The sequence below is a fragment of the Stylophora pistillata genome, chromosome 4 (assembly GCF_964205215.1).
Source record: "Stylophora pistillata chromosome 4, jaStyPist1.2, whole genome shotgun sequence".
Taxonomy (NCBI): Eukaryota; Metazoa; Cnidaria; class Anthozoa; order Scleractinia; family Pocilloporidae; genus Stylophora; species Stylophora pistillata.
In genome coordinates, this window is record NC_142522.1 from 2,279,242 (window position 1) to 2,307,217 (window position 27,976).

Consider the following 27,976-nt stretch of genomic DNA (forward strand, 5'->3'; position numbering starts at 1 on the left):
TGTTATTCATATTTTATCCATTAGGTCGAGAATTTAAATGAGTTTTCTTTTCTGATATCCTATTGTTTAATGAAAAGCGTCCACACTTAGCCCCCGGAAATAAAAATATATGGCGGAAAAAGGAGACTAGAACTCGATAGATAATGTGAAATGAGAGTGGACAACGGGAAAAGTGAAAATGCACGTCTTTGAAGGTGGATTTCTTTCAAAATCGCTTTCTACTCTCTCATACATCATTAATACAGAATTGAAAAAAAACAAGAAAGCAGTTCCAATCGCTGGATTCATCTGGATGCATCTTGAAATTAGTCATAGTGAACTTTAGTCGCAGAACACAGAAATCAAACCCGTTCCCAATACCAAAATTCATTATGAGGCAGCAGACAAAGAATCTAAAATTTGTAAGTTGAAAAAAATATCTCTGCTCGACTGTGAAACAGGTAAACTGTAATGCCAATTGAAGTGGAACAGTGATGAACATTTCACAAAAAAAGAACAATAGTTTGTAGACGTCAGGTATCTGTTCAGTCAGAATCTTGATGGTGTTGATAAAGTCATCGGTGGAATGTAGCTTATACAGGGGACCCACAGAGCGAAACTGTAGGTCGCATTGGAAAACCAGGTTTGCCTAGTTTCGGCAGACCGCTGAGTTCCGTTTTCGTTATGGCGTAACTGAATGTCAAGTCTTGTCCAAGGGAAAGGAAGAGGTATTCCTTACTCGGGCGTTATCTGTTATACTTCGTCTTTTTTCTTTGTTGCGTAACACTCACTGCTCGAATCGACTCTTTACTCTCGACTCTGATCAGTTTTCAAATATTTAAACGGAATTTAGTGTTAAAGAAGGATTTGTTAAATACCAATTGTTTGGGTTTTGCCGCTGAGGACCACGGGCTTCAGTACACTTTTTTCTGTAGCGGCCATCTTGGTTTTGGCATGTTTTGAGCTCGTAATAAATCACTTTCTTCGACGACTTCTTCCCGGTTATTCGACTGTTCTAGTATCGAGAACATCTAGTTCGACCGAGAATGATATTCATGAGTTCATTAAAGCATCAGTCCACTAGCGGTTGTCTTAGAGCGCTGTGGTCCAGTAGTTTATCTTGACCCGCACCATATTTGACCGAGAAACCCCCGGAGACGAAACTTGTCAAAGTCAAAGTGAAGTTTTCCAAAATAGATACTCATTCTGGAATTCTCTTGAACAAATGTGCCGAGTTTCGAAATGAAGGGCAATTTGTTGACGTTCGTTTAAAAGTCGGTAAAGAAACTTTTCTCGCTCATCGCAATGTTCTCGCAGCGTACAGCGATTATTTCTACGCCATGTTTGGGGTGGAATGAAACAATCAAACCAGGAGGTGATCGAACTGAAAGATGGAAGCATTTCGCCACACGTTTTCAAGGTCATTATAGACTCCATCTACACCGTAGATCTTCAGATCAATAAAGAAAACGTGTTTGAAATTCTCGCTGCCGCAGATCATCTTCAAGTGAGAAATGTTCTTCAACAATGTTGCCATTTCTTGTTGACTGAAATCAATCAATCAGCTCGATTTGATGTGCAAATGTATTGTCGCGTTTGGACAGTTGCCGATAGACACAGCCTTAGAGAAGTTAAGGAAGCTGCAGAGCATAGGATGGCATCCTTGTTTACAGATGTTGGCGAGAGGGAAGAGTTCTTGTCAAATATCGACGCAGACCAGCTACTCAGCCTCCTCAGTCGAGATGACCTCAATGCACCTTCGGAGACGTTCGTCTTCAAATCAGTGATGCAGTGGATTAAACACAAAAAGGAGGAGAGGATGGCAGTTGCATCTAAAGTTATCAGAGCAGTTCGTCTGGGTCTAGTGGACGTCAAGGTCGTGATCGAAGAGCTAGAAACAGAAGAAATGCAGCGCGATCCTGAGATCAACAAGCATCTACAAATAGCAATGAAGCGTCACTGTATGCCGCACAAATTTTCTGCAGAGGAAGTTAAACCAAGATCGATGAAAACGGTAAGATGATAAATATCCCACAGAAATGAAGATCGTTTTTAACTCAGGACCTTAGAAAATGGAAGTCAGTTAGTTTTTTACTCCCTATTGTCAGTGTTATTACTCAGGTATGATTTTCCGCTGTGCTACTCGTACGGAAGCCGTAAGCCACCGACTTGTATTTGCTGTTTGTACGTGATTGCTCTAAGTACGAGTAATTAAGCTACAATTCATTTGCTTTGATTTCCATCATTTTGGTACGAATTTCAATTTCCCAACCGACGTTGAATTTGGTTATTGTATATTGAGTATGCTTACGGTACATTGCTTGTGGTCCTGTCTTCTAGTATCCATTTGGTTTGGCTTTCAGCAAAGTTGCTGAATTATTTTTATTGCCGGGAAGGGGGAGGGGGGGGGGGGTCAGTTGTGGCCAATAAATTATAAAGGGGAAACTACAGAAAATTAACTGCCAATTAACTGCTAACGAGTGAGGATCATAAGAATATTATAGAGCCTTAGAAGATCACGTCAATTTTAGGCTGACACAATCAAAATCCTTGAGCCCCCCCCCCCCTCTCCTCCCTGAGGTGGTAAGCAGTGACTGGTCGCTTACCTTTAGTGTTCAATTATTGTGTTGTAGGTTCTTGCTGCGTTTGCCTTCAGGGGAGGTCAGACTATTACTTTGCTGATTCAAAAGCGATGACTTACTACTTTGATGAGGAAAGTAAAGTGTGGAAACGGTTACTATCTGTGCCAGATGTAGGTGAAGTAATCAGTCTGTGGTGTACTGCGAAATTCAACGGGAATTATTTGTATTTAGCTTCATCAGATGGTTCATCATCTGACGTTTATCGTTATCATATAGTAAAAAAATCTTGGGAGAAACTTCCAAAGTTGAGCTCCCACAAAGTGATCCACTGCTTGTGTTCTGTTGGTGACTATGTTTATGCAATAAGTCCATCCAGCCCACCTGAGATTTACAGTTTGGCTGACAACGCTTGGCAGCAGGGTACGAACAATTTGCATTTACTGGAACAAAAACGCGAGTTAAAAACTGTAGCAGCGGCAGTGATGAACTCTAAGTTATATGTTATGCATGGGTTCCTTAAACAGCATTTCAGACACGAAAATGTGGCAGCACCTGCCTTAGTGCATTGTTTTGACCCAACAAAAAATGAATGGGAAAATGTCGCCTCGACCTGTCATCCTCACTTTGGATCCAGTCTTTTTGTTGTAAATGACAGACTGTATGTGGCAGGGGGAAAAAAGAAATGTAGCTATGGCGATACCCTATGCGGTGAAAATGCTCCGGTAGAAGTTTTAAATACGCGAGAGCGAGAGAGAACTCTATCTTTGTTTGGTAGAAGAGGAAAAAATAAACCGACACTGACCACCTGGTCTGTTGTTGAACAAAAACATATTCCCCCCAACAATCTCAATGCTGTGGAAATAGAGGGGAGAGTGTATTTTATCATTAATAAATTTCTAATTGACAGTGGGATTAGAATTCAACCAGAGGACACGCACCAGGTTAATCTTGATGTATGGGAAAACATAACAACTGTTTATGACCAGGCAGTCTTGTGTTATTTGCCTGTCAAAAAAGAAGACTTAAAATGAACGAAGCTCGAAGCTGGATTAAGGGTCAAAAGGAAGTTATGACTTAGTCAAAATTTTAAGTGTCAGAGCTGAATGGTTAATTTGGTTTACAAAATTTTCACCATATCATAAAATGTCATGAAAGCATGAAATTTCAAAAAATTTTCTGCTGATTACGCTTGTCTTGGAACTACAAAATCACACCGATATAACATTTAATGCATGGTTTAGACTGGGAGGGACTGGGATGCACCCATTTTGTTTTCCTTTCTTTAATCTCGATCGCTTTTTCGGATTTTCAAAATTAGCAGAGGTAGGAGATCTGATTCAAAGTACCGATTTTCATTCTTGATTTTTCACCTCAGATAATTTAGGGACTAGCATGATCACACAAAATCGCGCTCTTTTACCTTAATAATAACGATAGAGTTTTCGATGTATATAAATGAGACTGAAAGTAGATTTTTAACCTAGTTTAATCGTCTTTCGCGTTTTATACAGTCATTAATTTGGAGCTATAATATGATTTTATTGAGCGCGCTAAGGTATAAGGATGGGATGAAGAACCATACCGTACGTTTCGCTGCAAGAGACGTTTGTAAGTGTAGAAACATTATAGGTGGTTTGCAATCAATCTCTAGAGACACAGGTAACAATGGGGAAAGGAACAAATGCTGATGGACGAACAAAAGAAGCTAATGAGATATCTATTGTTTACATCCACCAAGGACGTAACATGCAAACCACCTGTTGACTTTATTAACATTTTCTGTCTGCATGAAAAGTGGCCCAGAGCATCCGTAATTAAAATAAAGTTGCAATCATAAGGGTTATTCTTACAGTAAGTGTGTTTATATGTTTATGGTTACTGCGAGATTTTAGGACCACGAACCTAGCGAACGTAAGAAAGTAAAACTTGATGTTATAAGTGTCCTGATGTTGACAATTGACGGTGAGACCCTTTCATTTAAATTCTTAGTCAGAATGACTCAACCTGTTATCTTTACATTTCAATGTACATTTATTATGCTCAATAAATTCGTTGGTTTATCGTCTTGTGTTGTTTCTTTGACTCACGAAGCGTTAAATAACTCAGTAGAAGTGAAAGGATATGTGCACTGTTTTCTTGCGTACAAATATTTTCCATTCTAGTGCACAGTTCTATTACACGTAATTACTGGTTATTTAGGTACACTAAAGCATTGCCAATGCATATGTTAGACATGTTATGGCTCATGGCATTGTACAGACCCAGCCATGCAATCAACAAATGCAAACATTCAGTTGAGATTGCGGTTAAATGCAAGAGCAAATGATACAGAGATTTCAGTCAAGGTCTTTGCATCGAAGCTCGCTCGAAGCTTCAGTTGTTGTTTTTTAAAGATCGAGATCGAGAGATACCAGTTGAACATTACGCAAAAACATTAAACCTAAAATGGTTACACACTAGCACGATTTAACGAATTTTGTTTTAAACTTAGGGTTACAATCAACTTTACGCTCCACGTTAATTCTAGGTTCAAGTTAGGCACTCGCTGAAATGCATGAGCTTGACGTTTTGCGGAATTGTCCTTGAATGTCCATCGTTGTAACTCATGTAACTATTACACGATCATCAGAAACCGCAATGAACTTTACTGACGGTAAAAATTGAGGTGCGTGACAAATGCAAATTTTTTTGTACATCTTTAAATGTAAAGTGGATAAAACAATACTCCTTGAAAGAGTAAAGTCAATTGAATTTAAGTGTCTTAAGTACTCAGACGTTTTCAGACGTGGACTGCGGCCGAAGAATGGAACAAATTCTGGTGAGTCTTGGTAATCCACTAAAAAGCTCTTGTCTTAGCATCTCGGGCTAGTCAGTACAGACAAAAGATCTGTTGTAACTGCCGGGGAAAAGAACTATTAACTTCCGGCAGTCTCCCGTGTTACTTAAATGTATTTTCAAGTTTGTCAAGCCAAGATATATAATGTACGTAGTGTATTGCGGTGAAAAAAAATTGTAATAATTGAACAACACAGTATCAGGCGCAGCTGTTGCCCTTTTCTTCCTAAGTGATGCAGTGGATTAAACATAAGAAGGAAGAGAGGATGGCAGTTGCAGCCAAGATAATTGGAGCTGTTCGTCTGGGGCTGGTGAATATCATAGAGGTAATAGCGGAGCTCAACTCGCAGGAAATCCAAGTCATTCCAGAGATTCACATGCTTTTGCACGAATTACTGCTGTACAGCTACGAACCTTCAGCTAGTCCCGAGTTCGCTACAAACAAAATGAAAGCGAGGTCCATGGAATCGGTAAGGCAATTATTATTTACCATTGTAGATCTCTCACTTGTAACAAAACGAACGTAAATATTAAAAACTATAGCGAACTACAGAAGAACATAAAAATGTCTCAGGAGGGTGGATTAAACATAAGAAAGAAGAGAGGATGGCAGTTGCAGCCAAGATAAATTGGAGCTGTTCGTCTGGGACTGGTGGATATCGGAGTTGTGATTGAAGAACTGGATACAGAGGAGATGCAGAGAGATCTTGAGATTCACAGGCAGCTACATGAGACATTCCTGTTTAAGCATATGCCTTCTCGCAATTCGAAGTTTGTTGAGGAAAGAACTAAACCGAGAACAGCAAGTCAAGTACATACATACATACATACATACGTACATATACTTTATTGAGCATCCCTAAAAGGGGCTTTTCAGCATGAATATTAAAAATAGTAAAACTAAATAAATAACTTAATAACTACATACTTTCATATTACTTATATATTACGTAATTACTATATGCAAACAACAATTATCATCAAAGATCGTTCATGTTACAAATCAGTTTATTAATTAAACGTCTCTTAAAGACCTTAGTGCTCGTGATTTCCCTTAAATCTTTACTTAAATTATTCCATACTTTTACGCCACGATAATAAAAGGCACGTTGGCCAGCATTGATTCTACTAGATGGAATATTTAAACTATCTCTATATCTCGTCTGTCTATCATAAATAGTAGCTCTAATTGAAAATTTATTTGACAGATAACTAGGTGACCGTCCTTTGAGACATTTGTGCATCATAACTCCATCATTGACCATAAGTCTTTGTTTGACATTTAGCGATCGAAGCGATCTTAAACCTGCAGAGATATGGTCATATTTGCGGAGTTCCAAGATAATCCTGGCTGCGAAATTTTAAACAAGTTGAAGCTTATGAATATTGGTCGCAGAAGTATTGCTCCACACTGAGGAGCAGTAAAAGTAAGTAGAGGCTCTGGTTTATCCTTTTTTCCATTAATCTATTTGCAATTCACCTTGGTGCCGATTGTTAGGTGACAACCTTAGGCTTCTGCAACATTTATACTGATCAAACATAAACATATGTGGTGCAGATGAAAGCATCATTACAAAAATTGACCACGTGGAGGAATTTATTGAATGTTGTCGTTGTAATTTCTATCACTTGACACGCGGTTGTTTAAAAATCAATTTAAGCATCGTATATTTTGCTCATTTTAGGCTCTGGTTGCAGTTCTGCCTCAAGCTCAAATGAAATATTTTGATGTTGAACACAAAACATGGAAAATTTTTCCTGCAACAATACCGTCAATCGAGTCAACCCGTTGTTGGTCTGCAATATCTGTTGGGAACACCGTATTTGTTGCTGGATTAGCACCAAATGATAACAATTCCCTCTATCATTACGACATAGAGAACAATGTGTGGAAAGTGAAGCCACTTTCGTCCACTGGATGGATTTACAATTCATGTATCGTAGACGAATATACATTTATGTATTTAGCTCTGATTCAGATCAGGTTCCTCAAAGATACAACATGGCTAAAGAGGCTATAACTTTGAAGCCTGCAATAATGAGGTTATAGTAAATGCGAAAGTGTTTGTACTTTATGGCAGTAGGACTCAGTTAGTTCTAGGAATCTATTCTCCACCAGTGCTACAATGTTTCGACCCAAATAAAAATAAATGGGAAGAAAAGGCAACGACCTGCCACCCTCACTTTGGATCCAGTCTTTTTGTAGTCAACAACAAACTTTTCCTAGCTGGGGGCTTTCTTTCGATTACTGCCGATGGGCGTCCCTATGGCAGTCCAGCACCTGTAGAAATGTATAACGAAGAAACTAACACTTGGTCTGTTGTTGAGCAAAAACATATTCCCGCTAACAATCTCAATGCTGTGGAAATAGAAGGGAGGGTGTACTTCATCATAAATAAATTCCCAATCGACAGTAGGATTAGAATTCCACTGGGGGAGTTGTATCCTGTTCCACTGGGTGAGTGGGAAAATTTAGGAAACATTGACCAATCTGCAGTCCTTTGCTATTTGCCTTCAAAGAGAGTTTATCTGAAAACTGAATGAGTTCATTTGAATTCACCTTTGTTATTCGAAAAGAGCCAAGAAAGAAAGAGAGTCATGAAAGGGTAAAGATAAACAGCTGCTGTATCCTAATGAGGATGCACAGAACACTAGTTGGTTGGTGTTACTTGCAGTTTGAAATGATCTAACTTTAAAACAGTTTCAATCATGTTCGTGTCCAAACATTAGTCTAAGAATGAGAGGGAATCTTAAAAATGTTCAGTAGAGTCCATGCAAATTGTAAGAAGTAATAACCAAGAAACAACTATGAATGTGTAAAATTAACGCTGAAATTTTTAATTGTAGAAGTTGTAGGATGGTTTAGGAGGTTCTTACGAACCAAATTGAAGGAACTTTTGATCTGTGGGTTTTCTTCTTGGTTTTCCTGGTGGTGTCAGCTGCAAGTGCGGTCTGTACATCGGTTTATTTCAATTCGATACAGGGTAGAGTTCGTGATATTCAAGGACTTATCTAGAACCTTGAATCTTATATCTAACCTTGCGGAGCCATTTTTAGGTCTTTTACCTCACATAAAACGTTTCTTTTTCTTTGAAATAAACTTCTTCAAAGAATATAATAAAAATTACACAGAAGTTAATTTTAATTTGTCCTCTAAGCCATGACAATGCGGATTCTTTCCTTTTTCAGAATTTTCCAAATCATTTCTACATCTCTGCTATTGGATTTAAACCGTAGATGCCTCTCAATGTCAATCTCCCATTTTTGCACGTATTGTGGTTTATTTACAGTTCCTCTGCCTAAGACGTAAATGTGCGCTGAAAATGACTGTGAAATGTTCAGTAAGCAACCGTGGACGATAATCCTACTCTTGTACGTTGGATCAGCAGTGATCTAATCGGCCCAAAATAACGAATATGAATAAAGAGGCAAGACCGATACAACGTGGATAAGTTTTAAAACGGAGCACTATATTTCGGCTGGCCAAACCAGCTTTCTTCAGGTGCAGCGGTTCTTCATGCAGTGCATGAAACGTGATCATTGGCTTGAGTTGCACGCGTGATCGATCACGCAAGGAGCCTAAGCTTAATCAGTTCCTAAAAATGCGACATCGACCCTAACAAATTCGAAATATTAAAAAGTTTATTTTTAGAGACAAGGGGGTATCAATTCTCTTCTGCTCAGGCACCTTGAATAGAGACATCCGGCTACAAAGATGCCCTGTTGGTTCACTTTCATTGATCTAAGCGAAGAGATTTTCCGGATTTTCACTAATTCGACGATGACTTGGGTACTGAGTGAAAAATTCAAAATTTGAGAATTTGTTTCCATCCATTTGTCGATTCTTTATCTCATAGCCTTATGTCCTTGCAAGAAACTAACTTTAGTTTTTGTAGGCGGAGTTTTGCCTCAGAGTGAAGATGACGATATCTGTATCTAATACTCCACTAGCGACAATTAAAATGTGTTTACATTCTATAAAGTGCGCTTGTTCAACGAAGCACGAGAGAAATGCAATACATGTTAAACCGGTTGCCATAGCAACGAGCTGAAGTTATTGTTCATTCAAAGTCACGCAATCACGCAATCAGTTAAAGACCATATGGTGCGATCTTCTGTTGATATCAAATAATAGTGAGATCTTTTACTTTAGCAAAATGGTTGCCAACGCTGATATTCTTCTTTCTAAATGTTCTCAGTTTCGGAACGAAAGTCAATTTATTGATGTTCGACTAAAAGTTGGTGAAGATATCTTTCCAGCTCATCGCGTCGTGTTGGCTGCAAATAGTGATTATTTCTACGCCATGTTTACAAATGGAATGAAGGAGTCGAACCAGGAAGTGATCGAGCTGAAGGACAAAAACTTCAAGTCAAACGCTTTAAAGATCATCTTAGACTCCATTTACAATGGAGATCTTCATGTCACCGAGGAAAACGTGTTCGAGGTACTTGCTGCAGCAGATCATCTTCAAGTTGCAACTGTTGTTCAACAGTATTGTGATTTCCTAGAAAAAGCATTCGTTCAGCTCCGGCTTGACATGCAAAATTACTGCCTGCTCTGCACCATTGCTGATAGACACGGCCTGAAAGATCTGCAAGAGGCAGCCGAGCGCAAGATGGCATCAACGTTTAAAGATATCTGTGAAAGCGAAGAATTCTTATCGATTATAGACACAGACCAATTAGTTACCCTTCTCAGCCGAGATGACCTCAATGGACTGTCTGAGACGTTCGTCTTCAAATCAGTGATGCAGTGGATTAAACACAAGAAAGAAGAGAGGTTGGCAGTCGCAGCCAAAGTTATTGGAGCTGTTCGTCTAGGACTGGTGGACATCAGAGTTGTGATTGAAGAACTGAATACTGAAGAGATGCAGAGAGATCCCGAGATTCACAAACAAGTGTATGAAGCATTAGTCCATAACAACATGCCCTCTGCTTTCTCCGCGTTTGCAAAGAAAAGAACTAAACCTAGATCAACAAGTCAAGTAAGTATATGATTTTTTCACAGATTCTCATTCAAAATAACCAGCTTCGTTGTAGAACATACTGAACAACTTACGATCGTTTTAGATATATAGGGGTATCGAATGGTCTTTGCGAGCATTTGCGAGCATGCGAGCAGTGTGTTTGTTTCTGCGAGCACGAGCAGTTGTCAAATTGATTTTGCGAGGAGCGAGCAGTTTAGAAAATACAGATGGCGAGCAGCGAGCACTTTAGAAAAATACAGATGGCGAGCAGCGAACACTTCGAGTACTTCGTAAATTTTCCGCCAGCCGGAATCTCTCTTTTATTAATAGGATACGTTGTTTTGCGCCAAGTAATAGCTAATAATCTGGCTGACACCTCCAAAACAGAACAAAAGGTGCAAAGCTAGGGCGGTTCAACCAGTCCCAGCATCTTACAGCCAACTGTGCCCTGCCCAAATTACGTCACGTAGCTTCACGTGAGTCAGTCAGGGTGGACGCTCAAGAACTTCAAAAACTCTCACGGAGATGTGCTAGATCCAAAGTCCGCGATCTAAAGTTTTCCATCTCTTTGTAACCCGACGCTAAAATGGATGGTATGTTTTTTTGGTTATATAGTTTTTATGAAATGTAAATAACGAGAGATTCGGTCTAACAAGCATTTTGGGCTTCGGTTTCGATGATCGGCAAACAGGCTCCCCTCTGATCGACTGAAAAAGATTCAACGCAATGAAGCTTTATTTATTTGGAGGCTTCTAGAATCTAACCAGTTACAGCCGCACAGATCTGACAAGCTGCAGTGGTAGCTCTGAAGGTCAAATAGTACTGGTAAGTAGTATTTCTCTAGATTAGTTTCTACCTTCGCGAGTGCCTTTTGAGAAGAATTCTTAAAGTTCGTGCTTCCGCGCGACATGGAGACATTAAGGTTTCAGACCTGTCTCCTCGTTTGGCTAGGCCTTTAATTTTAATCAAAATGATTAAAGCAACATTTCATGTAAGAATTTACGGTAAAGCCCAAACGACCGAGGGTTGTTATTAATGTTGTTTTGTTTAATCGGGTTTCATATGCCACTGTTTGGCATCAGATTTTAATAGTTATTATTACTAGTGGCCAGGAAGCTTCCAAGGTTGAAAACACCACTACAAAATTCGATCCGAGTACACTGTTTCAAAATATTATGACTCCGTCCATTTCATTTCCCATTGCACACTGGAAAATCCGTCATGTCTACAAACCCTGATAATTTGCTGAAATAAATGGGAATTTAGATCAACAAAGGTTCGCAAGTAATGTTGTCTCCACAGGAGAGTATGTCACCTCCCGTTATGTCGAGCTTCCTATCAGAATTTCCTGGTAAATAGATCGTGTTACAGTCTCGTTTTCTTGTTCAAGCGAAAGAAGGTTTAAGTCATTGGGTAATATACCCGGGAAACTGGTCAAAGAAACAACAATTGTAAGGCTAGCTTCAAGCAATGAAAGCGAATCTACTGAGGGAAAAAGCAAAACCAGTTTTAACAGAAATGAAATCTTTTGGGTACTTGTTATAACCTAAGAAACAAGTGAATAGATGAACGATCACATATTTGAACTGCGAAACTGTACCCCTCTCAAGCAGAAAGCCTGCGACAATGAAATATGATAAAGTATAAATCAATAAGCGAACTGCTTGTCCTGGAGCTTCGTGCGTTTTTCCGATAATACATACAGCGCCTCCAGAACAGTTACAGGCTGAACTGTTGAAGAAAGACTGAAGCTGGAGGTAAGGGATGTTTCAACCTTTTTGTTTTAACCATATCATAGCTTATTTATCGTTTATATATGAATCAAAAATAACTACAAAGCAGGATTAAAGAAATTTCGAGCAATCGAGCACATGTTAACGACAATGCGAGCATGCGAGCAGTTGCAAAAATCTTGCGAGCACGAGCAAGCGAGCACCCGTGTTATTTTTTCGAGTACTTCGAGCAAAGGCCAAGCTTTGCGAGCACTCGTAAATTGAATGGGACCATTCGATACCACCAGGCTATATACAATCAGCTCACTCTTATTTATTAAGTCATTGTGATACCATAACTGTACCAATATGGCCGTACCCGAACTGGGTAGTTCTTTTAAAGCAAAGAAAATGATACGCTGCCCAAATTATCAATATAAGAAGGGTCTGTTTTTTTTTCTTTATAGAGATCTAGCTTATGTCAAGCTCTCGGTTGGTGGGAGAAGAAAAAAAAACAAAATTCGGGTGAGCGACGGGTAATGGAGTGAGAAAGTATGTAAATGACTAAGTTTGTTTGGTCCCCTTTTTTGATCGTTACTACCAACAGAGGGCCGCGCCAGTGTAGAAGATTTGATTGATGATGTTCATCTTTCATTTCAGGCTCTCATTGCAATTCTTCCCAATGTTCAAATGAAGTATTTTGATTTCCAAAGCAAATCATGGAAAATTTTACCATCGACAGTACCGTCGATCCAGGCACGTTGTTGCGATTCTGCAGTCTCTGTTGGCTGCAACTTGTTTGTAGCAGGATCAGCTTACGGTTATGATAGTTCCCTTTATCGTTACGACACAGAGAGTAATGTCTGGGAGATGAAGCAGTTTTCGTCCCGTACATATTCAGTTAACAATCTGTGTGTTCTAGGAGACTATATTTATGCTATTAGTTCTCATTCAGGTCAGGTTCCTCAAAGATACAACATTACCAAAAGGCAGTGGCAAAGTATTGCAAAACTGAACACAAATTGTACCTATCAGGCCTGCAATTTTGGGTCAATAGTTCATTCAAAGGTAACAATATTTGTACTTTGTGGCGATATGTGCCAAGCGGAAGGAAAATATAAGCAGGCAGTGCTACAATGTTTCGACCCAGCTAAGAATGAGTGGGAAGAAATGGCAACAACCTGTTACCCTCACTTTGGATCCAGGCTTTTCGAAGTAAATGGCAAACTCTGTGTTGCTGGGGGCTATTGTAATCTTTTTAATGATCTCAGTCCAGGTGGTACCCCAGCACCTGTAGAAATTTTTAATGAGGAAACAAACACCTGGTCTGTTGTTGAACAAAAACGTATTCCCGCTAACCATCTCAATGCAGTGGAAGTAGATGGGAAGTTGTACTTTATCATAAATGATTTTCTAGTTGACAGTGGGATAAGGATTCCACCAGGGGAGCTGTATCCTGTTCCGCTGGGTGAGTGGGGAAATTTAGGAAACATTGACAAATCTGCAGCTCTTTGCTATTTTCCCCTAAAGAAAGAATGTCTTAAAACCGAATAAGTTCATTCACTTTCCTGATTTGGAAGAAGCAAAGGGATGACGAACAGTTCAAAGGTTAAATGATACTGAGCTGCTGTATTGCAGTCAACTTGCATGAAAGTTAGTAGGTTGGAGTAACTTCTTGTGTGTTGGTCCAACTTGAAAACAGTTCCTTTAATCTTTGAGTCCAAATCCCACTTTTACAAACTAATGAATTCATAAGCAGGAAAGGAGCTGACTTCAACATATATGTGAGTCCTTGTAAATGGTAACAGTAATTACCATAGAACGACTTTTTAGGTGTAAAATCAAAGCTGAAAACTTCAGATGTAGAAGTTACAGAATGTTTAAGAAACCATACATGCCAAATGATGCAAGCTTTCTGAGCTTCGCTCTTGGTTCTCAGAGGCGATGTCAGTGCAGCAGGCTAGCATGTGAGTGCAGGGATTAATTTCAACCGCAAGCTAGAGCTTGTCAGGATTTTTTTTCCAATTTCAATCTCGTGGGCAACCTTTCAAAGCCTTTTGTAGATGTAATTTGGACAGTTTTTGGAGAAACGTCCTTGAAGGCTTGATAGAAACGTGTGCAATACTTAATTTCAATTTATATTCCAAACCACGACAACTGATATTAAACAGATTTTGCCTTTGATTCAGTCCTCCAAATGATTTCTGTTTTGATGTTATATTGCCTATTAGTCTCCAATTTCCCTGCGAACTGCCATTTATAAACAGAATACTTAGCTGAGGTTGTCGCTGTTCTTATTAAGCCTTTCACTCCCACTATTTCATTAATAGTTCTCCTTATTATACAGTTGACAACGCAGGTGGGCAATATGAAGCGAATCCTGTACCAATCTTCTGTTGGCTACCAGCACGGGCAAGATGGGCCCATCTTGCCCGCTCGGGATTGCCCGCTTTGATCCCGAGCAAGAAAAAAATTGCGTGGAGCGGACTTACAAAGTTCGTAGCTTTTTGATAATGTCGGCAAATTAAAGTTAAACGACTCTTGTGGGTTCTCCAGTTGTACTCATTGTGCTACAAACACGAATCGATTTCTTTCTCGGTTCTCAAAATAAACAAGTCCTTCTTGACTCTTATTATATCGAATATCATAAATCCTTTATTGACCAAGTTGGTTTGGTCAAGATGCCTGGATATCAGCCTGGTTTTTTTTGTTTCCGTTTTTATGGACCTCGACTTCGTCGCGGTCCGTAAAAACGCTAAAACAAAGAACTCGGTCAATATCCAGCCATCTAGACATCACGCTTGGTGAATGACGCATATTTACTGTCTGCCATAGAATTATTATCACGTCACTTCCAAGAATTTGGTATTCGATCAACTGCTAATCCTTTAGTTCATATTTCTCTTTATTCTCGCCATTAATGTAATGTGGGCTTCGCTTGTTATCTGCCCATCTTGTGGATGAAATTGTTAAGACTTTCAACGGCTCATAAACCGCCTGAGGAGCCCAAAATATTTAGGTCCTTAGACACAACTGATGATAACTTCATGAGCAACTTAATTGAAGTTTTTTAACGAGAATTTTCGCTGATAAACACTTCATGAGCAACTTGTATTGAGTTTTTCAACAAGAATTTTTGCTTTTTGGGAAGATCAATAAGTCTGTTTAGAACACTTTATAATCTGCATTTCAGGCGGAATGATTTTGCATTCCATGCCTGATTGCTTCTTTCTCTGCCACGAGATTAGAAGGAGGATGTAGTTGTGAAGGTAACGAGATGACGTTGGCGTGTACCTGTCACGCTATCCCTCAAACACCGTATTGCCACAAGGCACTCTCTCTCCATCCTCGGAGACCCAGGGGCTGAGTCGATTTCAAGTTAGGGCATGAAGAGCCCCTGGGGACATTGTCTTACAAGACTAGTTCCAAACGGTCGCAGTCGTTCTGCCATTTGATTGGTGCCAGAAAATCTTTGTGTTTTTCTGCCCAATCAGAGTGAAGTGTGCTTTAGAGTCCTTTCGTGTGGTTTAACACGGACATATACTTGTAGCCCAGTTGCTCGGTATGTTTGTTTGGACCGTGCGACAGAGATCATCGTCGGAGACCCAGGGGCTGAGTCGATTTCAAGTTAGGGCATGAAGAGCCCCTGGGGACATTGTCTTACAAGACTAGTTCCAAACGGTCGCAGTCGTTCTGCCATCTTATTGGTGCCAGAAAATCTTTGTGTTTTTCTGCCCAATCAGAGTGAAGTGTGCTTTAGAGTCCTTTCGTGTGTTTTAACACGGACATATACTAGTAGCTCAGTAGCACGCTATGTTTGTTTGGACCGTGCGACGGAGATTTGCTTGAGGTGGAAATTTCCAGTCTCAGCACAGAATGTAAGAGAAATCGATCAGATTGTCCGCGATAATCTTACCGGAAATTATACTGAATACTTTCGCAGGTATCACTAGAGAACGTGTTTTAAAGTTTGCGAGGTTTGTATACAACACGCTGGCTGCAGTCATTGATATGTCGCTTTAACCGTTAAACGAAATTTAAGCTTAAATCTTTCTAGATTTTTTGCATAATTTGCTGTGACTGAAACTTTGCCAATCCCGTGAAGTTATTTAGTCGCACGGGCCACGCAGGTATGTCGAGCAACTGGTACTTGCGCAACTTTCTGTGCGTGCCAAAATCTAATCTTAGTAGTAAAGTCGTTTACAATACGGCCAAGGTTTCTGAGAACGTTAAGTTCGTGGACGACCTCCTGCAACTGCTAAGAGAAAACTTAGCTGTGTCTCCGGTTAGCTAATTAAAATCTGGACAAAAACTTATTAACGAGAACATCGTGGGAAGGAGAGATGTTTTCGGGCAGTCACTGAAGGGGTTTGGAAAGAGTTTAATCTTTCAACTGCTGCCTAGAGTGCTGAAATTCTTGAGCTAGGAAGGCCACAGATTCTCTTCTTGTTCCTTGGTCATTGTCATTTCACCTCTTCTGTCGATTGTTGAAGACCAAGTTAAATACCTTTGATCATTGGGAATCGATCCGATGCTGTTTTCAATGGGAAAAACAAAACCAAAGACCAAGAAATATTGGATGGAAAGGGCGGGTTTGCTTTATTGCAAATGTCCGTTTAGTAGTACAGGGTCATCTACCCACATCTAATAAGCAAAAGTTTCCATGCTTAGCTTTTCATTTTTTTTCGAGCAAAGATGAGAATAGATTTTGGCACGCACAGAAAGTTGCGCAAGTACTAGTTGCTCGACATACCTGAGTGGCCCGTGCGACGAAATAACTTCACGGGATTGGCAAAGTTTCAGTCACAGCAAATTATTCAAAAAATCTAGAAAGATTTAAGCTTAAATCTCGTTTAACGTTTAAAGCGACATATCAATGACTGCAACCATCGTGTTGTATACAAACCTCGAAAACTTTAAAACACGTTCTCTAGTGATACCTGCGAAAGTATTCAGTATAATTTCCGGTAAGATTTTCGCGGAAATGATGGATTTCTCTTACATTGTGTGCTGAGACTGAAACTTTTCACCTCAAGCAAATCTCCGTCGCACAGTCCAAACAAACATAGCAAGCAACTGAGCTACTAGCGTATGTCCGTGTTAAAACACACGAAAGGATTTTAAAGTACACTTCACTCTGATTGGGCAGAAAAACACAAAGATTTTCTGGCACCAATAAGAAGGCAGAACGACTGCGACCGTTTGGAACTAGTCTTGTAAGACAATGTCCCCAGGGGCTCTTCATGCCCTAACTTGAAATCGACCCACAGCCCCTGGGTCTCCGAGGATGGACAGAGATGTGCTTGAGGTGAAAAGTTTCAGTCTCGGCACACAACCTAAGAGAAATCGATCAGATTGTCCGCGAAAATCTTACCGTAAATTATACTGAATACTTTCGCAGGTATCACTAGAGAACGTGTTTTAAAGTTTGCGAGGTTTGTATACCAAACGATGGTTGCAGTCATTGATATGTCGCTTTAAATGATAAACGAGATTTACGCTTAAATCTTTCTAGATTTTTTGCATAATTTGCTGACTGAAACTTTGCCAATCCCGTGAAGTTATTTCGTCGTACGGGCCAGGCAGCTATGTCGAGCAACTGGTACTTGCGCAACTTTCTGTGCATGCCAAAATCTAATCTCATCTTCGCTCGAAAAAAAGAAAAGCTAAGCGTGGAAACATTTGCTTATTAGATGTGGGTAGATGACCCTGTACTACTAAGCTGACATTTGCAATAAAGCAAACCCACCCTTTCCATCCAATATTTCTTGGTCTTTGGTTTTGTTTTTCCCATTGAAAAGAGCATCGGATTGATTCCCAATGATCAAAAGTATTTAACTTGGTCTTCAGCAATCGACAGACTGAGGTGAAATGACAATGACCAAGGGACTAGAGGAGAATCCGTGGCCTTCCTAGCTCAAGAATTTCAACACTCTAGACAGCAGTTGAAAGATTAAGCTCTTTCCAAACCCCTTCGGTAATTGCCCGAAAACATCTCTCCTTCCCACGATGTTCTCGTTAATAAGTTTTTGTTCAGATTTTAATTAGCTAACCGGAAACACAGCTAAGCTTTCTCTTAGCACTTGCTGGAGGTCGTCCACGAACTTAACGTTCTCTGCAACCTTGGCCGTATTGTGAACGACTTAACTACTAAGATTAGATTTTGGCGCGCAGAGAAAGCAGAAAGCTACGTAGGCCAAAGCGCCAGTTGCTCGACATACCTGCGTGGCCCGTGCGACGAAATAATTTCACGGGATTGGCAAAGTTTCAGTCACAGCAAATTATGCAAAAAATCTAGAAAGATTTAAGCTTAAATCTCGTTTAACGTTTAAAGCGACATATCAATGACTGCAACCATCGTTTGGTATACAAACCTCGCAAACTTTAAAACACGTTCTCTAGTGATACCTGCGAATGTATTCAGTATAATTTCCGGTAAGGTTTTCGCGGGCAATCTGATCGATTTCTCTTACGTTGTGTGCCGAGACTGAAACTTTTCACCTCCAGCAAATCTCTGTCGCACGGTCCAAACAAACATGGCGACCAACTGGGCTACTAGTATATGTCCGTGTTAAAACACACGAAAGGACTCTAAAGCACACTTCACTCTGATTGGGCAGAAAAACACAAAGATTTTCTGGCACCAATCAGGTGGCAGAACGACTGCGACCGTTTGGAACTAGTCTTGTAAGACAATGTCCCCAGGGGCTCTTCATGCCCTAACTTGAAATCCACTCAGCCCCTGGGTCTCCGAGGATGGGCACTCTCTGATCTGTTGTTGACATTGAAGTACAGTGAGATCCTTTCCTGTAGCAAAATGGTTGCCCACGCCGATATTCTTCTGTCAAAGTGTGCTCAGTTTCGAAACGAAAGTCAATTCATCGACGTTGAATTAAAAGTTGGCGAAGACATCTTTCCAGCTCATCGCATCGTGTTGGCTGCGAGTAGTAATTACTTCTACGCCATGTTTACAGATGGAATGAAGGAGTCCAACCAAGAAGTGATCGAGCTGAAAGATGAAAGCATTTCGTCAGACGTTTTGAAGATTATACTGGATTCCATATACACCGAAGACCTTCTTTAAAATGAGGAAAACGTGTCTAAGGTTCTTGCTGCCGCAGATCATCTTCAAGTCGCAAGTGTTGTTTATCATTGTTGCAATTTCTTGCTGACCGAGTTTGTGAAGATTCGCTTCGACTTTGAAACTTACTGTCGTATCTGGGAAATTGCGTTGAGCTATGGGCTGAAAGATTTGCAAAACGCTGCAGAGTGTAAAGTAGCTAAGATGTACACGGATGTTTGTGAGAGCAGAGAATTTCTGACGCATATCGGTGGAAACCAATTAGTCAGCCTTCTCAGTCGAGATGACCTCAATGTACCTACGGAGACGTTCGTCTTCAAATCAGTGATGCAGTGGATTAAACACAAGAAGGAAGAGAGGATGGCAGTTGCAGCCAAAGTTATCGGAGCTGTACGTCTTGGGCTGGTAGATATTGGTGTTGTGATTGACGATTTGAACACGAAGCAGATGAAGCAAATTCCCGAGATTTACACACAAGTCTACGAAGCAGCAATTTACAAACACAGACCTTCCCACGAACCTCCGACCGCTACGAAGCAAATAAGGCCCCGATCAAAGAGCCCGGTGAGTGAAGATGAGATTGAAACTTTTAAAAATGTGAGACCGAAAAGGCTACAGTGGAGATTTTTTTTTATATATAATGTATCTAAGTGACATTAGATTTTGTTAGACATTTAAGAATAAACACTAGCGAGAAAAATACACAACGTTTCGATGACTCCATGTCATCATTCTCAAGTGAGAAGAGAATAAAAATGAATAGTTGATTTATACCGTACGAAGGTGGCAAACGTAAAAAGTTTAAAATATTTAAAATATTTAAATAAATAATTGCGCGTGTTGAGTTCATAAATGTAAACTATTAAATAAATAGTTTCGCGCGTATGGAATCCGATTGTTTGTTCAAAGAGGGCTTCATCTTTTTTATGAAAAGCATTTCATGAACTAAACAGTCCAGTTTCCCGGTGCACTTTTTAAGTACGTTGAAATGCTTGGTCAGGTCGCCGATGGTTTGTAGGCCGTGGTCGTTCTTTAGATGTTTGCCGATGGCCGAATTACGGTGCTCATTAATACGTTGATGTAAATGCCGGCTGGTGTACCCGACGTACTCTGCATCACACAGATCACATTTATAATTATATACAACGCATTGTTGGCTAACTATAGGAGGTTTAGGCTCACGTACTCTGAGATCTTCACAGATTTTGCGACTCTTGAACACGGGATGAAGGGTGTGATCGATTTTGTTGCTTAGATCTGATAATTGCCTTTTCACTGCGTCAGCTGACTTTTGATCTTTAAAAGGCAAAACCACTCGGTGAACAGCATTTTCGTTGACGGTTAAGTGAGCTTGCACTCCAGGGTTTTCCGACCTAACTGAGGTGACAAAGTGAGAGATGGTGGAATTGATGAGGTGGTCGGGATACTTGAGGTTTGTAAACATCGTCTTTAGATGATCACATTCAGATTTGAAGGACTCCCATGTGGACGAGAGGCGGAATGCACGATTCAACATGGTCTTAAGTAGTGATTTCTTGTACCTTTTATCGACGTGGCTCTGGTGATGAAGCAATAGGCCTGTGTTTGTTGGTTTCCGATAAACACTAGTTTCTAGTTTACAGCCTTTCTTGAGCACTTCCATACCGACAAAAGGTAACTTGTTTCCAGATGCTAGCTCCATGGTGAAGTGTATGGACGGATGGCAGTTATTTAGCGTTGATAATAAATCTTCTGCCGCTGGTACACTTGTGACAATAGCAAACGTGTCATCCACGTACCTTCTGTAAAATTCAGGGAGCTTGTTGTCTTTATCTAGTTTCTCTTCGATAGAACAGAGAAATGCGTTTGCCATAAGTGGGCCCAATGGAGAACCCATGGCCACACCGTCGGTCTGCTCGTAAAGATTGCCATCAAATTGGAATAGTTGATTCATAGTTGCAACTTCTAGAAGTTGAACCAGTTCAGGCTTTGTAATGCTGAGGTCGTGTGTAGTATTAAACCAGTTGTCAGCGAACGCCTTCTCAGCGATGATTTCGATCGTTTCTTGAAGCGGCACATTAGTGAATAGTGACGTGACGTCATAAGATACCAGAATGTCATTCTCGTCGATGAGTAGGTTTTGAATCTCATCGGCGAAGGAGAAGGTATCTGATATTGTGTAGCGATTGCTTGACAGGGGCTTCAGTTTGTCATCAAGCCACTTGGCGAGGGCATAGTTGTAAGTGCCGGTGGCAGATAGGATAGGTCTCATCGATAGATTCTCTTTGTGTGTCTTAGGGAGTCCATAAAGATGGGCAAGGCGTGAGCCAGCCTGGCAAACACAGTCGGCAATCTACTTTGGTAAGATCTTCCGTACAACAGATGCAAGGTGCTTTTCCTTCTCCAATAGAGGGTGGTAATGCTTTACTGGGCGGCCTCTCGTTTTTGGTCTCTGCAGGCTGACAGGTGTGAACTTCGATGTATCATTGATAGATGCCTGGCTCAGCAGGTTAATATAATCAGATTTGTTCATGATGACTACACCAGTACCTTTATCTGGCTTCGTGACGACGATGTTGTCAAGTCGTTTCAACTGCTTTATAGCCCTTTGAAGTGGTTTTGGCGGCTTCGGTGATTTGCACTCGATGTAATTAAGTGCAATAGAACGGAGGGTTGCGGCAGTTAACTCTTTCTTGTCATCAGCAAGTGTCCGCTCCAGTTTCCAGTAGAGTTTTTCAAAACTAGCTTTTATGTCGATGGCAGATATGCGTTGTGGAAGGGAGAACTTTAAACCTCGGGAGAGAACAAGCTTTTGGAAAAATGAGAGCTTGTGTGACGAGATGTTGTGGATGTGCTTGTCGACATCATGATCCTTGTTCAATAGCCTTATTATCTTGTTGGTATGATTGGCCATTACACTCTCGATGTGTTTCTTCCGTAGGTTTGCCATAGTTCTCACGATGTACATGTATTGGAGCGGCGAGCAGTTGAGACGTATTTCGTCATAAATCGCGTTGATCTCATCTTTCAAGGTTTCCTTCTGCTTGAGCTTTGATCCGAGTTCCTCTCTGATGACATTCGCACTGAACTGCTCAACACGCGCAATTATTTATTTAAATATTTTAAATATTTTAAACTTTTTACGTTTGCCACCTTCGTACGGTATAAATTAACTATTCATTTTTATTCTCTTCTCACTTGAGAATGATGACATGGAGTCATCGAAACGTTGTGTATTTTTCTCGCTAGTGTTTATTCTTAAATGTATCTAAGACGAGAGTAATCAAGTTTGAAATCAGCAGTCTATGTTGTTCTCCATCAACCTTAACTGTCCTCGTTCGTTACGGTTATTTTGTTGTCATCATATTGATAACCTTGCGATTATATTTTAGGTTCTTGTTGCTGTTTCCCCTCAGGCTGGAATACAGTACTTTAACGTCGAAACCAAGGCTTGGGAATTGCTGCCAAGAGCTACACCGTCAATTGAGGCCACTCATTGTTACTGTGCATCATCTATTGGCGATAACTTAATTGTTGCCGCAAATGACTCCATTGGGTACTGCCTCTACCACTATGTCCAAGAGGCAAATGTGTGGGAGAGACTTCCAAACGCATGTGGTGAAATAAAAAAATTGTGCCTTTTAGAGGATTTCTTGTACGCAGTCCCGGCCAATATCAGCCTTCCTTTTTATCGCTACAATTTTGCTGAACGAAAGTGGCACAACATTGAAAGACCGCCCGTCCGTATACATAGTACTTATTCGTTTAGTGGTGCAGCCGTCTTGCATTCAAAGGTGTTTTTTCTTTATGGATGCTACTCTACGACATCCATTAATCCGTCACCCTCGCCGGTAGTTTTATTCTGTTTTAATCCACAAAATGGGTGGGAGAGAGAGAAAGCAAAAACCCATCATCGTCACTTTGGATCCAGTCTTATAGCAGGGAATGGCAAACTTTACGTTGCTGGGGGAAAAATTCTTAGAGACCGGAACTATCTTCCAAGCGGTGACCCTGCACCCATTGAAATGTATAACGAAGAAACTAACACGTGGTCTAAAGTTGAGCAAAAATGTTTTCTCGCCAACACAAAATTTGAACTAGAGGGGAGAGTGTATTACATCGTCAATAATTTTCCAATTGACAGTGGTATCAGAATCGCTCATGGGAGCAAAGATTCTATGTGGGATGACGTGGCAAATATCGGCCAAAATGCAGTTCTTGGCTTCACGGTTGTAAAGAGGTAACATGGAATGTGAAAGACCAAACAGTGGACAGGGTGAAAGTGCTCGTACTGTATGCTTTACTTTCGCCAATTGGAACTGAAACTGAGTCGGTTGTTTGAAACCGTATTGCAGCTATTCATGAAGTAAATACTTGGACTAATAACGCTAAAAACAATGTACAAGTTAAAGATTCTATATTCTCAAGGGCCTATTGCTTCTTTCCAAGCACTGTATAAATAGACATATCACTACAATGCACAATGTAAGAAATGTGAAAGCGGGCCCATATAAATACTTGTGTTCTTGTTTAACTATATATACTTTGATTAACTATATAAACTTTGATTAACTATATATACTTTGATCATCTATTTACCCCTATAGAACTGCGTGTAAGTAGGCCTTTCGAAGGGGTGGAGGGCGATCCAGCGTTTTAATGAACATAAGGGGTACAGCGAGATATTTTAGTAGCAGTATTTTCTCATACTAGACGGAAGGGATGTGGGTGAGTTATGTCTACCCAACGGATATTCACTTCTACTTTCTTGACTATAGATTTTTTTAATAACGTTTACACTGTGTCACTTGGTAACAAAAGCGATAACAGCTACCTGTAATTTGTAAATATCAATATTTGCCAAATAGTCTTCTAAAAAAGTTGTTTATTTATTTTCTTCTCCTCTATCAGGTGATCTGGAGACTGTATGCCTGGCATCCTTGAGTTCTCCCTTAATCTACACCGCTTATGACGTTTAGAACAACAATATGAGATGTAACGTATATGTGCACGATCCTTCGCAGTAAAGCACTATTTAAGCAATATTGAAAATCAGACCTGAAAAAAATTCAGGCCTGTACGGGATTCGAACCACTGACCTCTGCGATACTAGTGCAGCGCTCTACCAATTGAGCTAACAAGCCAACTGGGAGCAGGCCATCAAATTAATTCGACATAAACCCGTAGATGATAAATCAAACAACAAACATATGAAATACATATATATGAACTGCGGTTATGAAACGTATATGTGCACGATCAAATTAATTCGATGTCGAATTAATTTGATGGCCTGCTCCCAGTTGGCTTGTTAGCTCAATTGGTAGAGCGCTGCACTAGTATCGCAGAGGTCAGTGGTTCGAATCCCGTACAGGCCTGAATTTTTTTCAGGTCTGATTTTCACTATTGCTTAAATAGTGCTTTACTGCGAAGGATCGTGCACATATACGTTTCATAACCGCAGTTCATATATATGTATTTCATATGTTTGTTGTTTGATTTATCATCTACGGGTTTATGTCGAATTAATTTGATGACCTGCTCCGAGTTGGCTTGTTAGCTCAATTAGTAGAGCGCTGCACTAGTATCGCAGAGGTCAGTGGTTCGAATCCCGTATAGGCCTGAATTTTTTTCAGGTCTGATTTTCACTATTGCTTAAATAGTGCTTTACTGCGAAGGATCGTGCACAAATACGTTTCATAACCGCAGTTCATATATATGTATTTCATATGTTAATATGAGATGTACTCAGGGGCGTCCCCGAATTTGCACATCCCTCATTTCAATCCGTAATTTAACTTACAAAACCCCACTGCATAACATGTAGACGCGCGTTTATGGCGAAAGCGTGCGTGGACGCCTATAATTGCAGAAAATGAGACTGATAAAAAAAAGCGTTCTATCGTCGACTTTCCCCACAGAAGACAACGGATTGGTTGGTCGATGAAATTTCTCAACAAGTTAATAACCGATACCCAGCGAGCGCAGGCCACTGTAGTTTCGACGTTTTCTTTTAAAAATCCAGCGCAAGGACGACAGGGCTGCTTTCAGATATGTCGGGGAGTATGGATAACAGTGCTTGAGGAAAATGAGGGCAAGAAGTGGAATGTAACTGTCACACCTTCGCACTTGCACCTATCACACAGTACGCACAACCATGTAACTAGCATAAAGCACAAGCACCGGACTTTGTATAAATTATAATTTCAAAAATTAATAAAAGGTTTTTTTCAAATGGACCTGAGCAAACAACATGTTGACAGCGGTGGGATACGAACCCACGCCTCCGAAGAGACTGGTGTCTCAAATCAGAGAAGAGGAGCCTCATCTGGCTCTCCTAGCGTAAAGAAACACGCCTCAGCAGGGTCACAATATACTCACCAGCACAACGTCTCATGTCAAGAAAACTCGAAGATGTCACCCCTATAACACACCATCAACTCACCCCACAGGCAACGTCCTCAAGTGGTGTATCTAAACATTTCAGAAAGAAGACGAAGAGCGATGGCTCAGTACAACAAGAGGTTCTCGCAGCCCCCTTAGAGAGTTCTCAAAGGGGAAAAAAGGGGGGAAAAGTGTTTGTGAAACCCAGGCCTGCAGATAAGCACCAACTTTGGATATATGGTAAGGTTATTAGAAGGACTGTATCAAGGTCTTGCATTGTAAACGCCTCAATGGAGCCATTTCAGAGGAATCACGCAGACTAGAGAGGCAAAGGAATAAAGGGTGAAAGTTTCTAAAGAAACTGTGGTGCTGCGTTGGTGGGTGTAACAAGGTAATTTGGTTATATCAACTAAGTTGAAATTGTAAATTGGCCACCGTAAAGAGTTAAAAAGCTGACGTTTCGAGCGTTAGCCCTTCGGCAGAGCGAATGGAGGAATTGTGGGTTGTGTGTGGGTCTATATGCAGAAAGTAGGGCTACGCCATTGGTGGGAACATGGTGACGAGAAAAACACGAATAAATTAGTGGAATGAAAAGCGTTCGTTGATGCCTATGGGGTTAAGAATGCTGATTTGAAAGATAAACTTTTGTTCAAGAGTTTTGCGGCTTTCTGAGCTACCTAAATGTAAGGAGAGACATTGCCGTATGCTGCTTAGAATGATTAGGTAGATTAAAGTGTCTAGTGAGTGGATTTGATGCGTCCTTGTCATTCCTTTCTACGTCGCGAAGGTGTTCTCGGAATCGGTCACCTAGTCGTCTTTCTGTTTTGCTGATGTATATCTTTTTGCAATAGGCGCAAGTTATACAATAGATGACGTTAGCGGGGTGCAATATTTACTCAGCGTTGTGGATGAAAAGACAAGTTTTTCATCGTGCGCGAGCGCTTTTAAAAGTGCTGGGTTAATTATTAATTTGCACGAGAAAATCATGTGATTATGTATTAATAATATACATGAAAAAGTACGAGGTAGCTTCTCATAACTACGCAGAAGAAAAGTGCACGCATCAGGTGCAAAAATAATTTATTCAAACCCTGCAAGTGACAATGACCTTGACCTTGACATTGACCTTGACATTGACCAATCAGAATGTCTGATTTGTTTCTTTCTTTGCACTGAATTAACCCTCTTCTGCACTGAATTAACTGAAAACTGCATTCATATGAACCAATCAGAACTGAGAAATTTTTTCCTGTATATTATAAGGCCCTGTTTACAAGCAGGTAGGGTAACCCTAGTGCTAGGGTTCCCCTGGCAGGAGGGTTACCCTAACGCTCTCACATTTCTTTTTTTTTTTCATCGACGTGTTTGCAAGGCAGCTAGGGTTACCCTAGCACCAGGGTAACCCTAGCTGAGTGCTAGGGTAACCCTAGCTGCCTTGTAAACGCTCTGCTGGGGATAACTCGCCTACCCGGGACAACTTTTTACTTGTTTCCAGACCCTTTGAACATTGATAACAATGCGTGCGGTTACCAAGCATAGGTAAGTTGTCCCGGGTGGTAGGGTAACCCTATCTGTGAAATTTTGCGTGTAAACCCGGGCTATCTTTGACCCGCCTGCTAGGGTAACCCTAGCACAAGGGTTACCCTCCTTGCTTGTAAACAGGGCCTTAGTCGCGTAAATCGTTCAATTAAAGACGCGTTATATAGTTTTTTCAGTTGTCTGGTTAAGTTAAACCAAGCTAACAAGCAAAGTTACTTGCCAAATACGGAGGCATTCAAGAAGTTATTACGGTTAATCTTCTCAGTTTGTTTCGAACACTTTTAAGGCCGATTGCCGAGTTTTATTTCAGATATTGTATTGATATTGTATTTTAGATATTGTATTGTACTGTATTGTAAGTTAGATCGAATTGTGTGTTCTCCTCCGTATTGGAACTTGGTCTTCTTTTCGACGGAATAAGATTGAGATTGAAGGGAGGGTGTATTTTTTAATCAACGAGTTTCTTATTGACAGTGGTATTAGAGCTGATTCCTCCTTGGAAGAATTATCTTGTTCACATCAATGACGAATGGAAAAATTTAGCAAAAGTAGGACCAGGCGAAGTCTTGTGTTATTTGCCCGTCAAGAAAGAGAACTTAATATAAACAAAGCAATGACAAATTAAAGGTAAAAATTTCACCAATGAACAAATTTCAGTGTATCAGTGTTCTGCGGTGCACGACAGTCAAAGAGTTCAGAGTTTAAAACAAAGAAGTTGTGTCATTTTATGGTTTACATTCGAACCCCATTCTATGGATAGTTAGTCTGGGAAAAGAAGCAACCATTGATCGGTTTCTTTGACACGGTTCTCCCTTGAAAATACCTCGAGTTTTAGAAGTTTGGAATGGGAGTGAAAGATCTAGACACCGTTTGCAGTGAGGTTAACTAAGTTAAACATGCCCTGTTATGGTTCCAAGA

At 40.4% G+C, this 27,976-nt stretch overlaps 2 protein-coding genes and 2 pseudogenes across 3 annotated transcripts; 3 read left to right on the forward strand and 1 right to left on the reverse strand.

Annotated features, from left to right (window-relative positions):
• The first annotated feature begins 1,104 nt into the window (after nucleotides 1-1,104).
• On the forward strand, nucleotides 1,105-4,626 carry LOC148732019 (ectoderm-neural cortex protein 1-like; annotated as a pseudogene).
• Nucleotides 4,627-9,359: 4,733 nt separating this feature from the next.
• On the forward strand, nucleotides 9,360-14,278 carry LOC111321729 (kelch-like protein 25). Its single transcript, XM_088758866.1, has 2 exons — nucleotides 9,360-10,381; nucleotides 12,736-14,278. Exons 1-2 carry the CDS (start codon nucleotides 9,554-9,556, stop codon nucleotides 13,627-13,629), a joined length of 1,722 nt encoding a protein of 573 aa, XP_088614992.1. The 5' UTR covers nucleotides 9,360-9,553; the 3' UTR covers nucleotides 13,630-14,278.
• Nucleotides 14,279-18,840: 4,562 nt separating this feature from the next.
• Nucleotides 18,841-27,953, forward strand: LOC148732020 (kelch-like protein 12; annotated as a pseudogene). Its single transcript, XR_015999856.1, has 3 exons — nucleotides 18,841-19,720; nucleotides 22,528-23,375; nucleotides 27,519-27,953. The product of XR_015999856.1 is annotated as a kelch-like protein 12 (transcript).
• On the reverse strand, nucleotides 19,966-22,083 carry LOC111342789 (uncharacterized). Its single transcript, XM_022949905.2, has one exon. The coding sequence runs from the start codon at nucleotides 21,405-21,407 to the stop codon at nucleotides 20,019-20,021; it is 1,389 nt and encodes a 462-aa protein (XP_022805640.2). The 5' UTR covers nucleotides 21,408-22,083; the 3' UTR covers nucleotides 19,966-20,018.
• Nucleotides 27,954-27,976: the final 23 nt, after the last annotated feature.

Coding starts and splice junctions, on each gene's coding strand:
- LOC111342789 (XM_022949905.2), bottom strand. CDS start 21,407: ATGAGACCTATCCTATCTGCCACCGGCACTTACAACTATGCCCTCGCC.
- LOC111321729 (XM_088758866.1), top strand. CDS start 9,554: ATGGTTGCCAACGCTGATATTCTTCTTTCTAAATGTTCTCAGTTTCGG. Junction 10,382..12,735: donor AACCTAGATCAACAAGTCAA/GTAAGTATATGA, acceptor CTTTCATTTCAG/GCTCTCATTGCAATTCTTCC.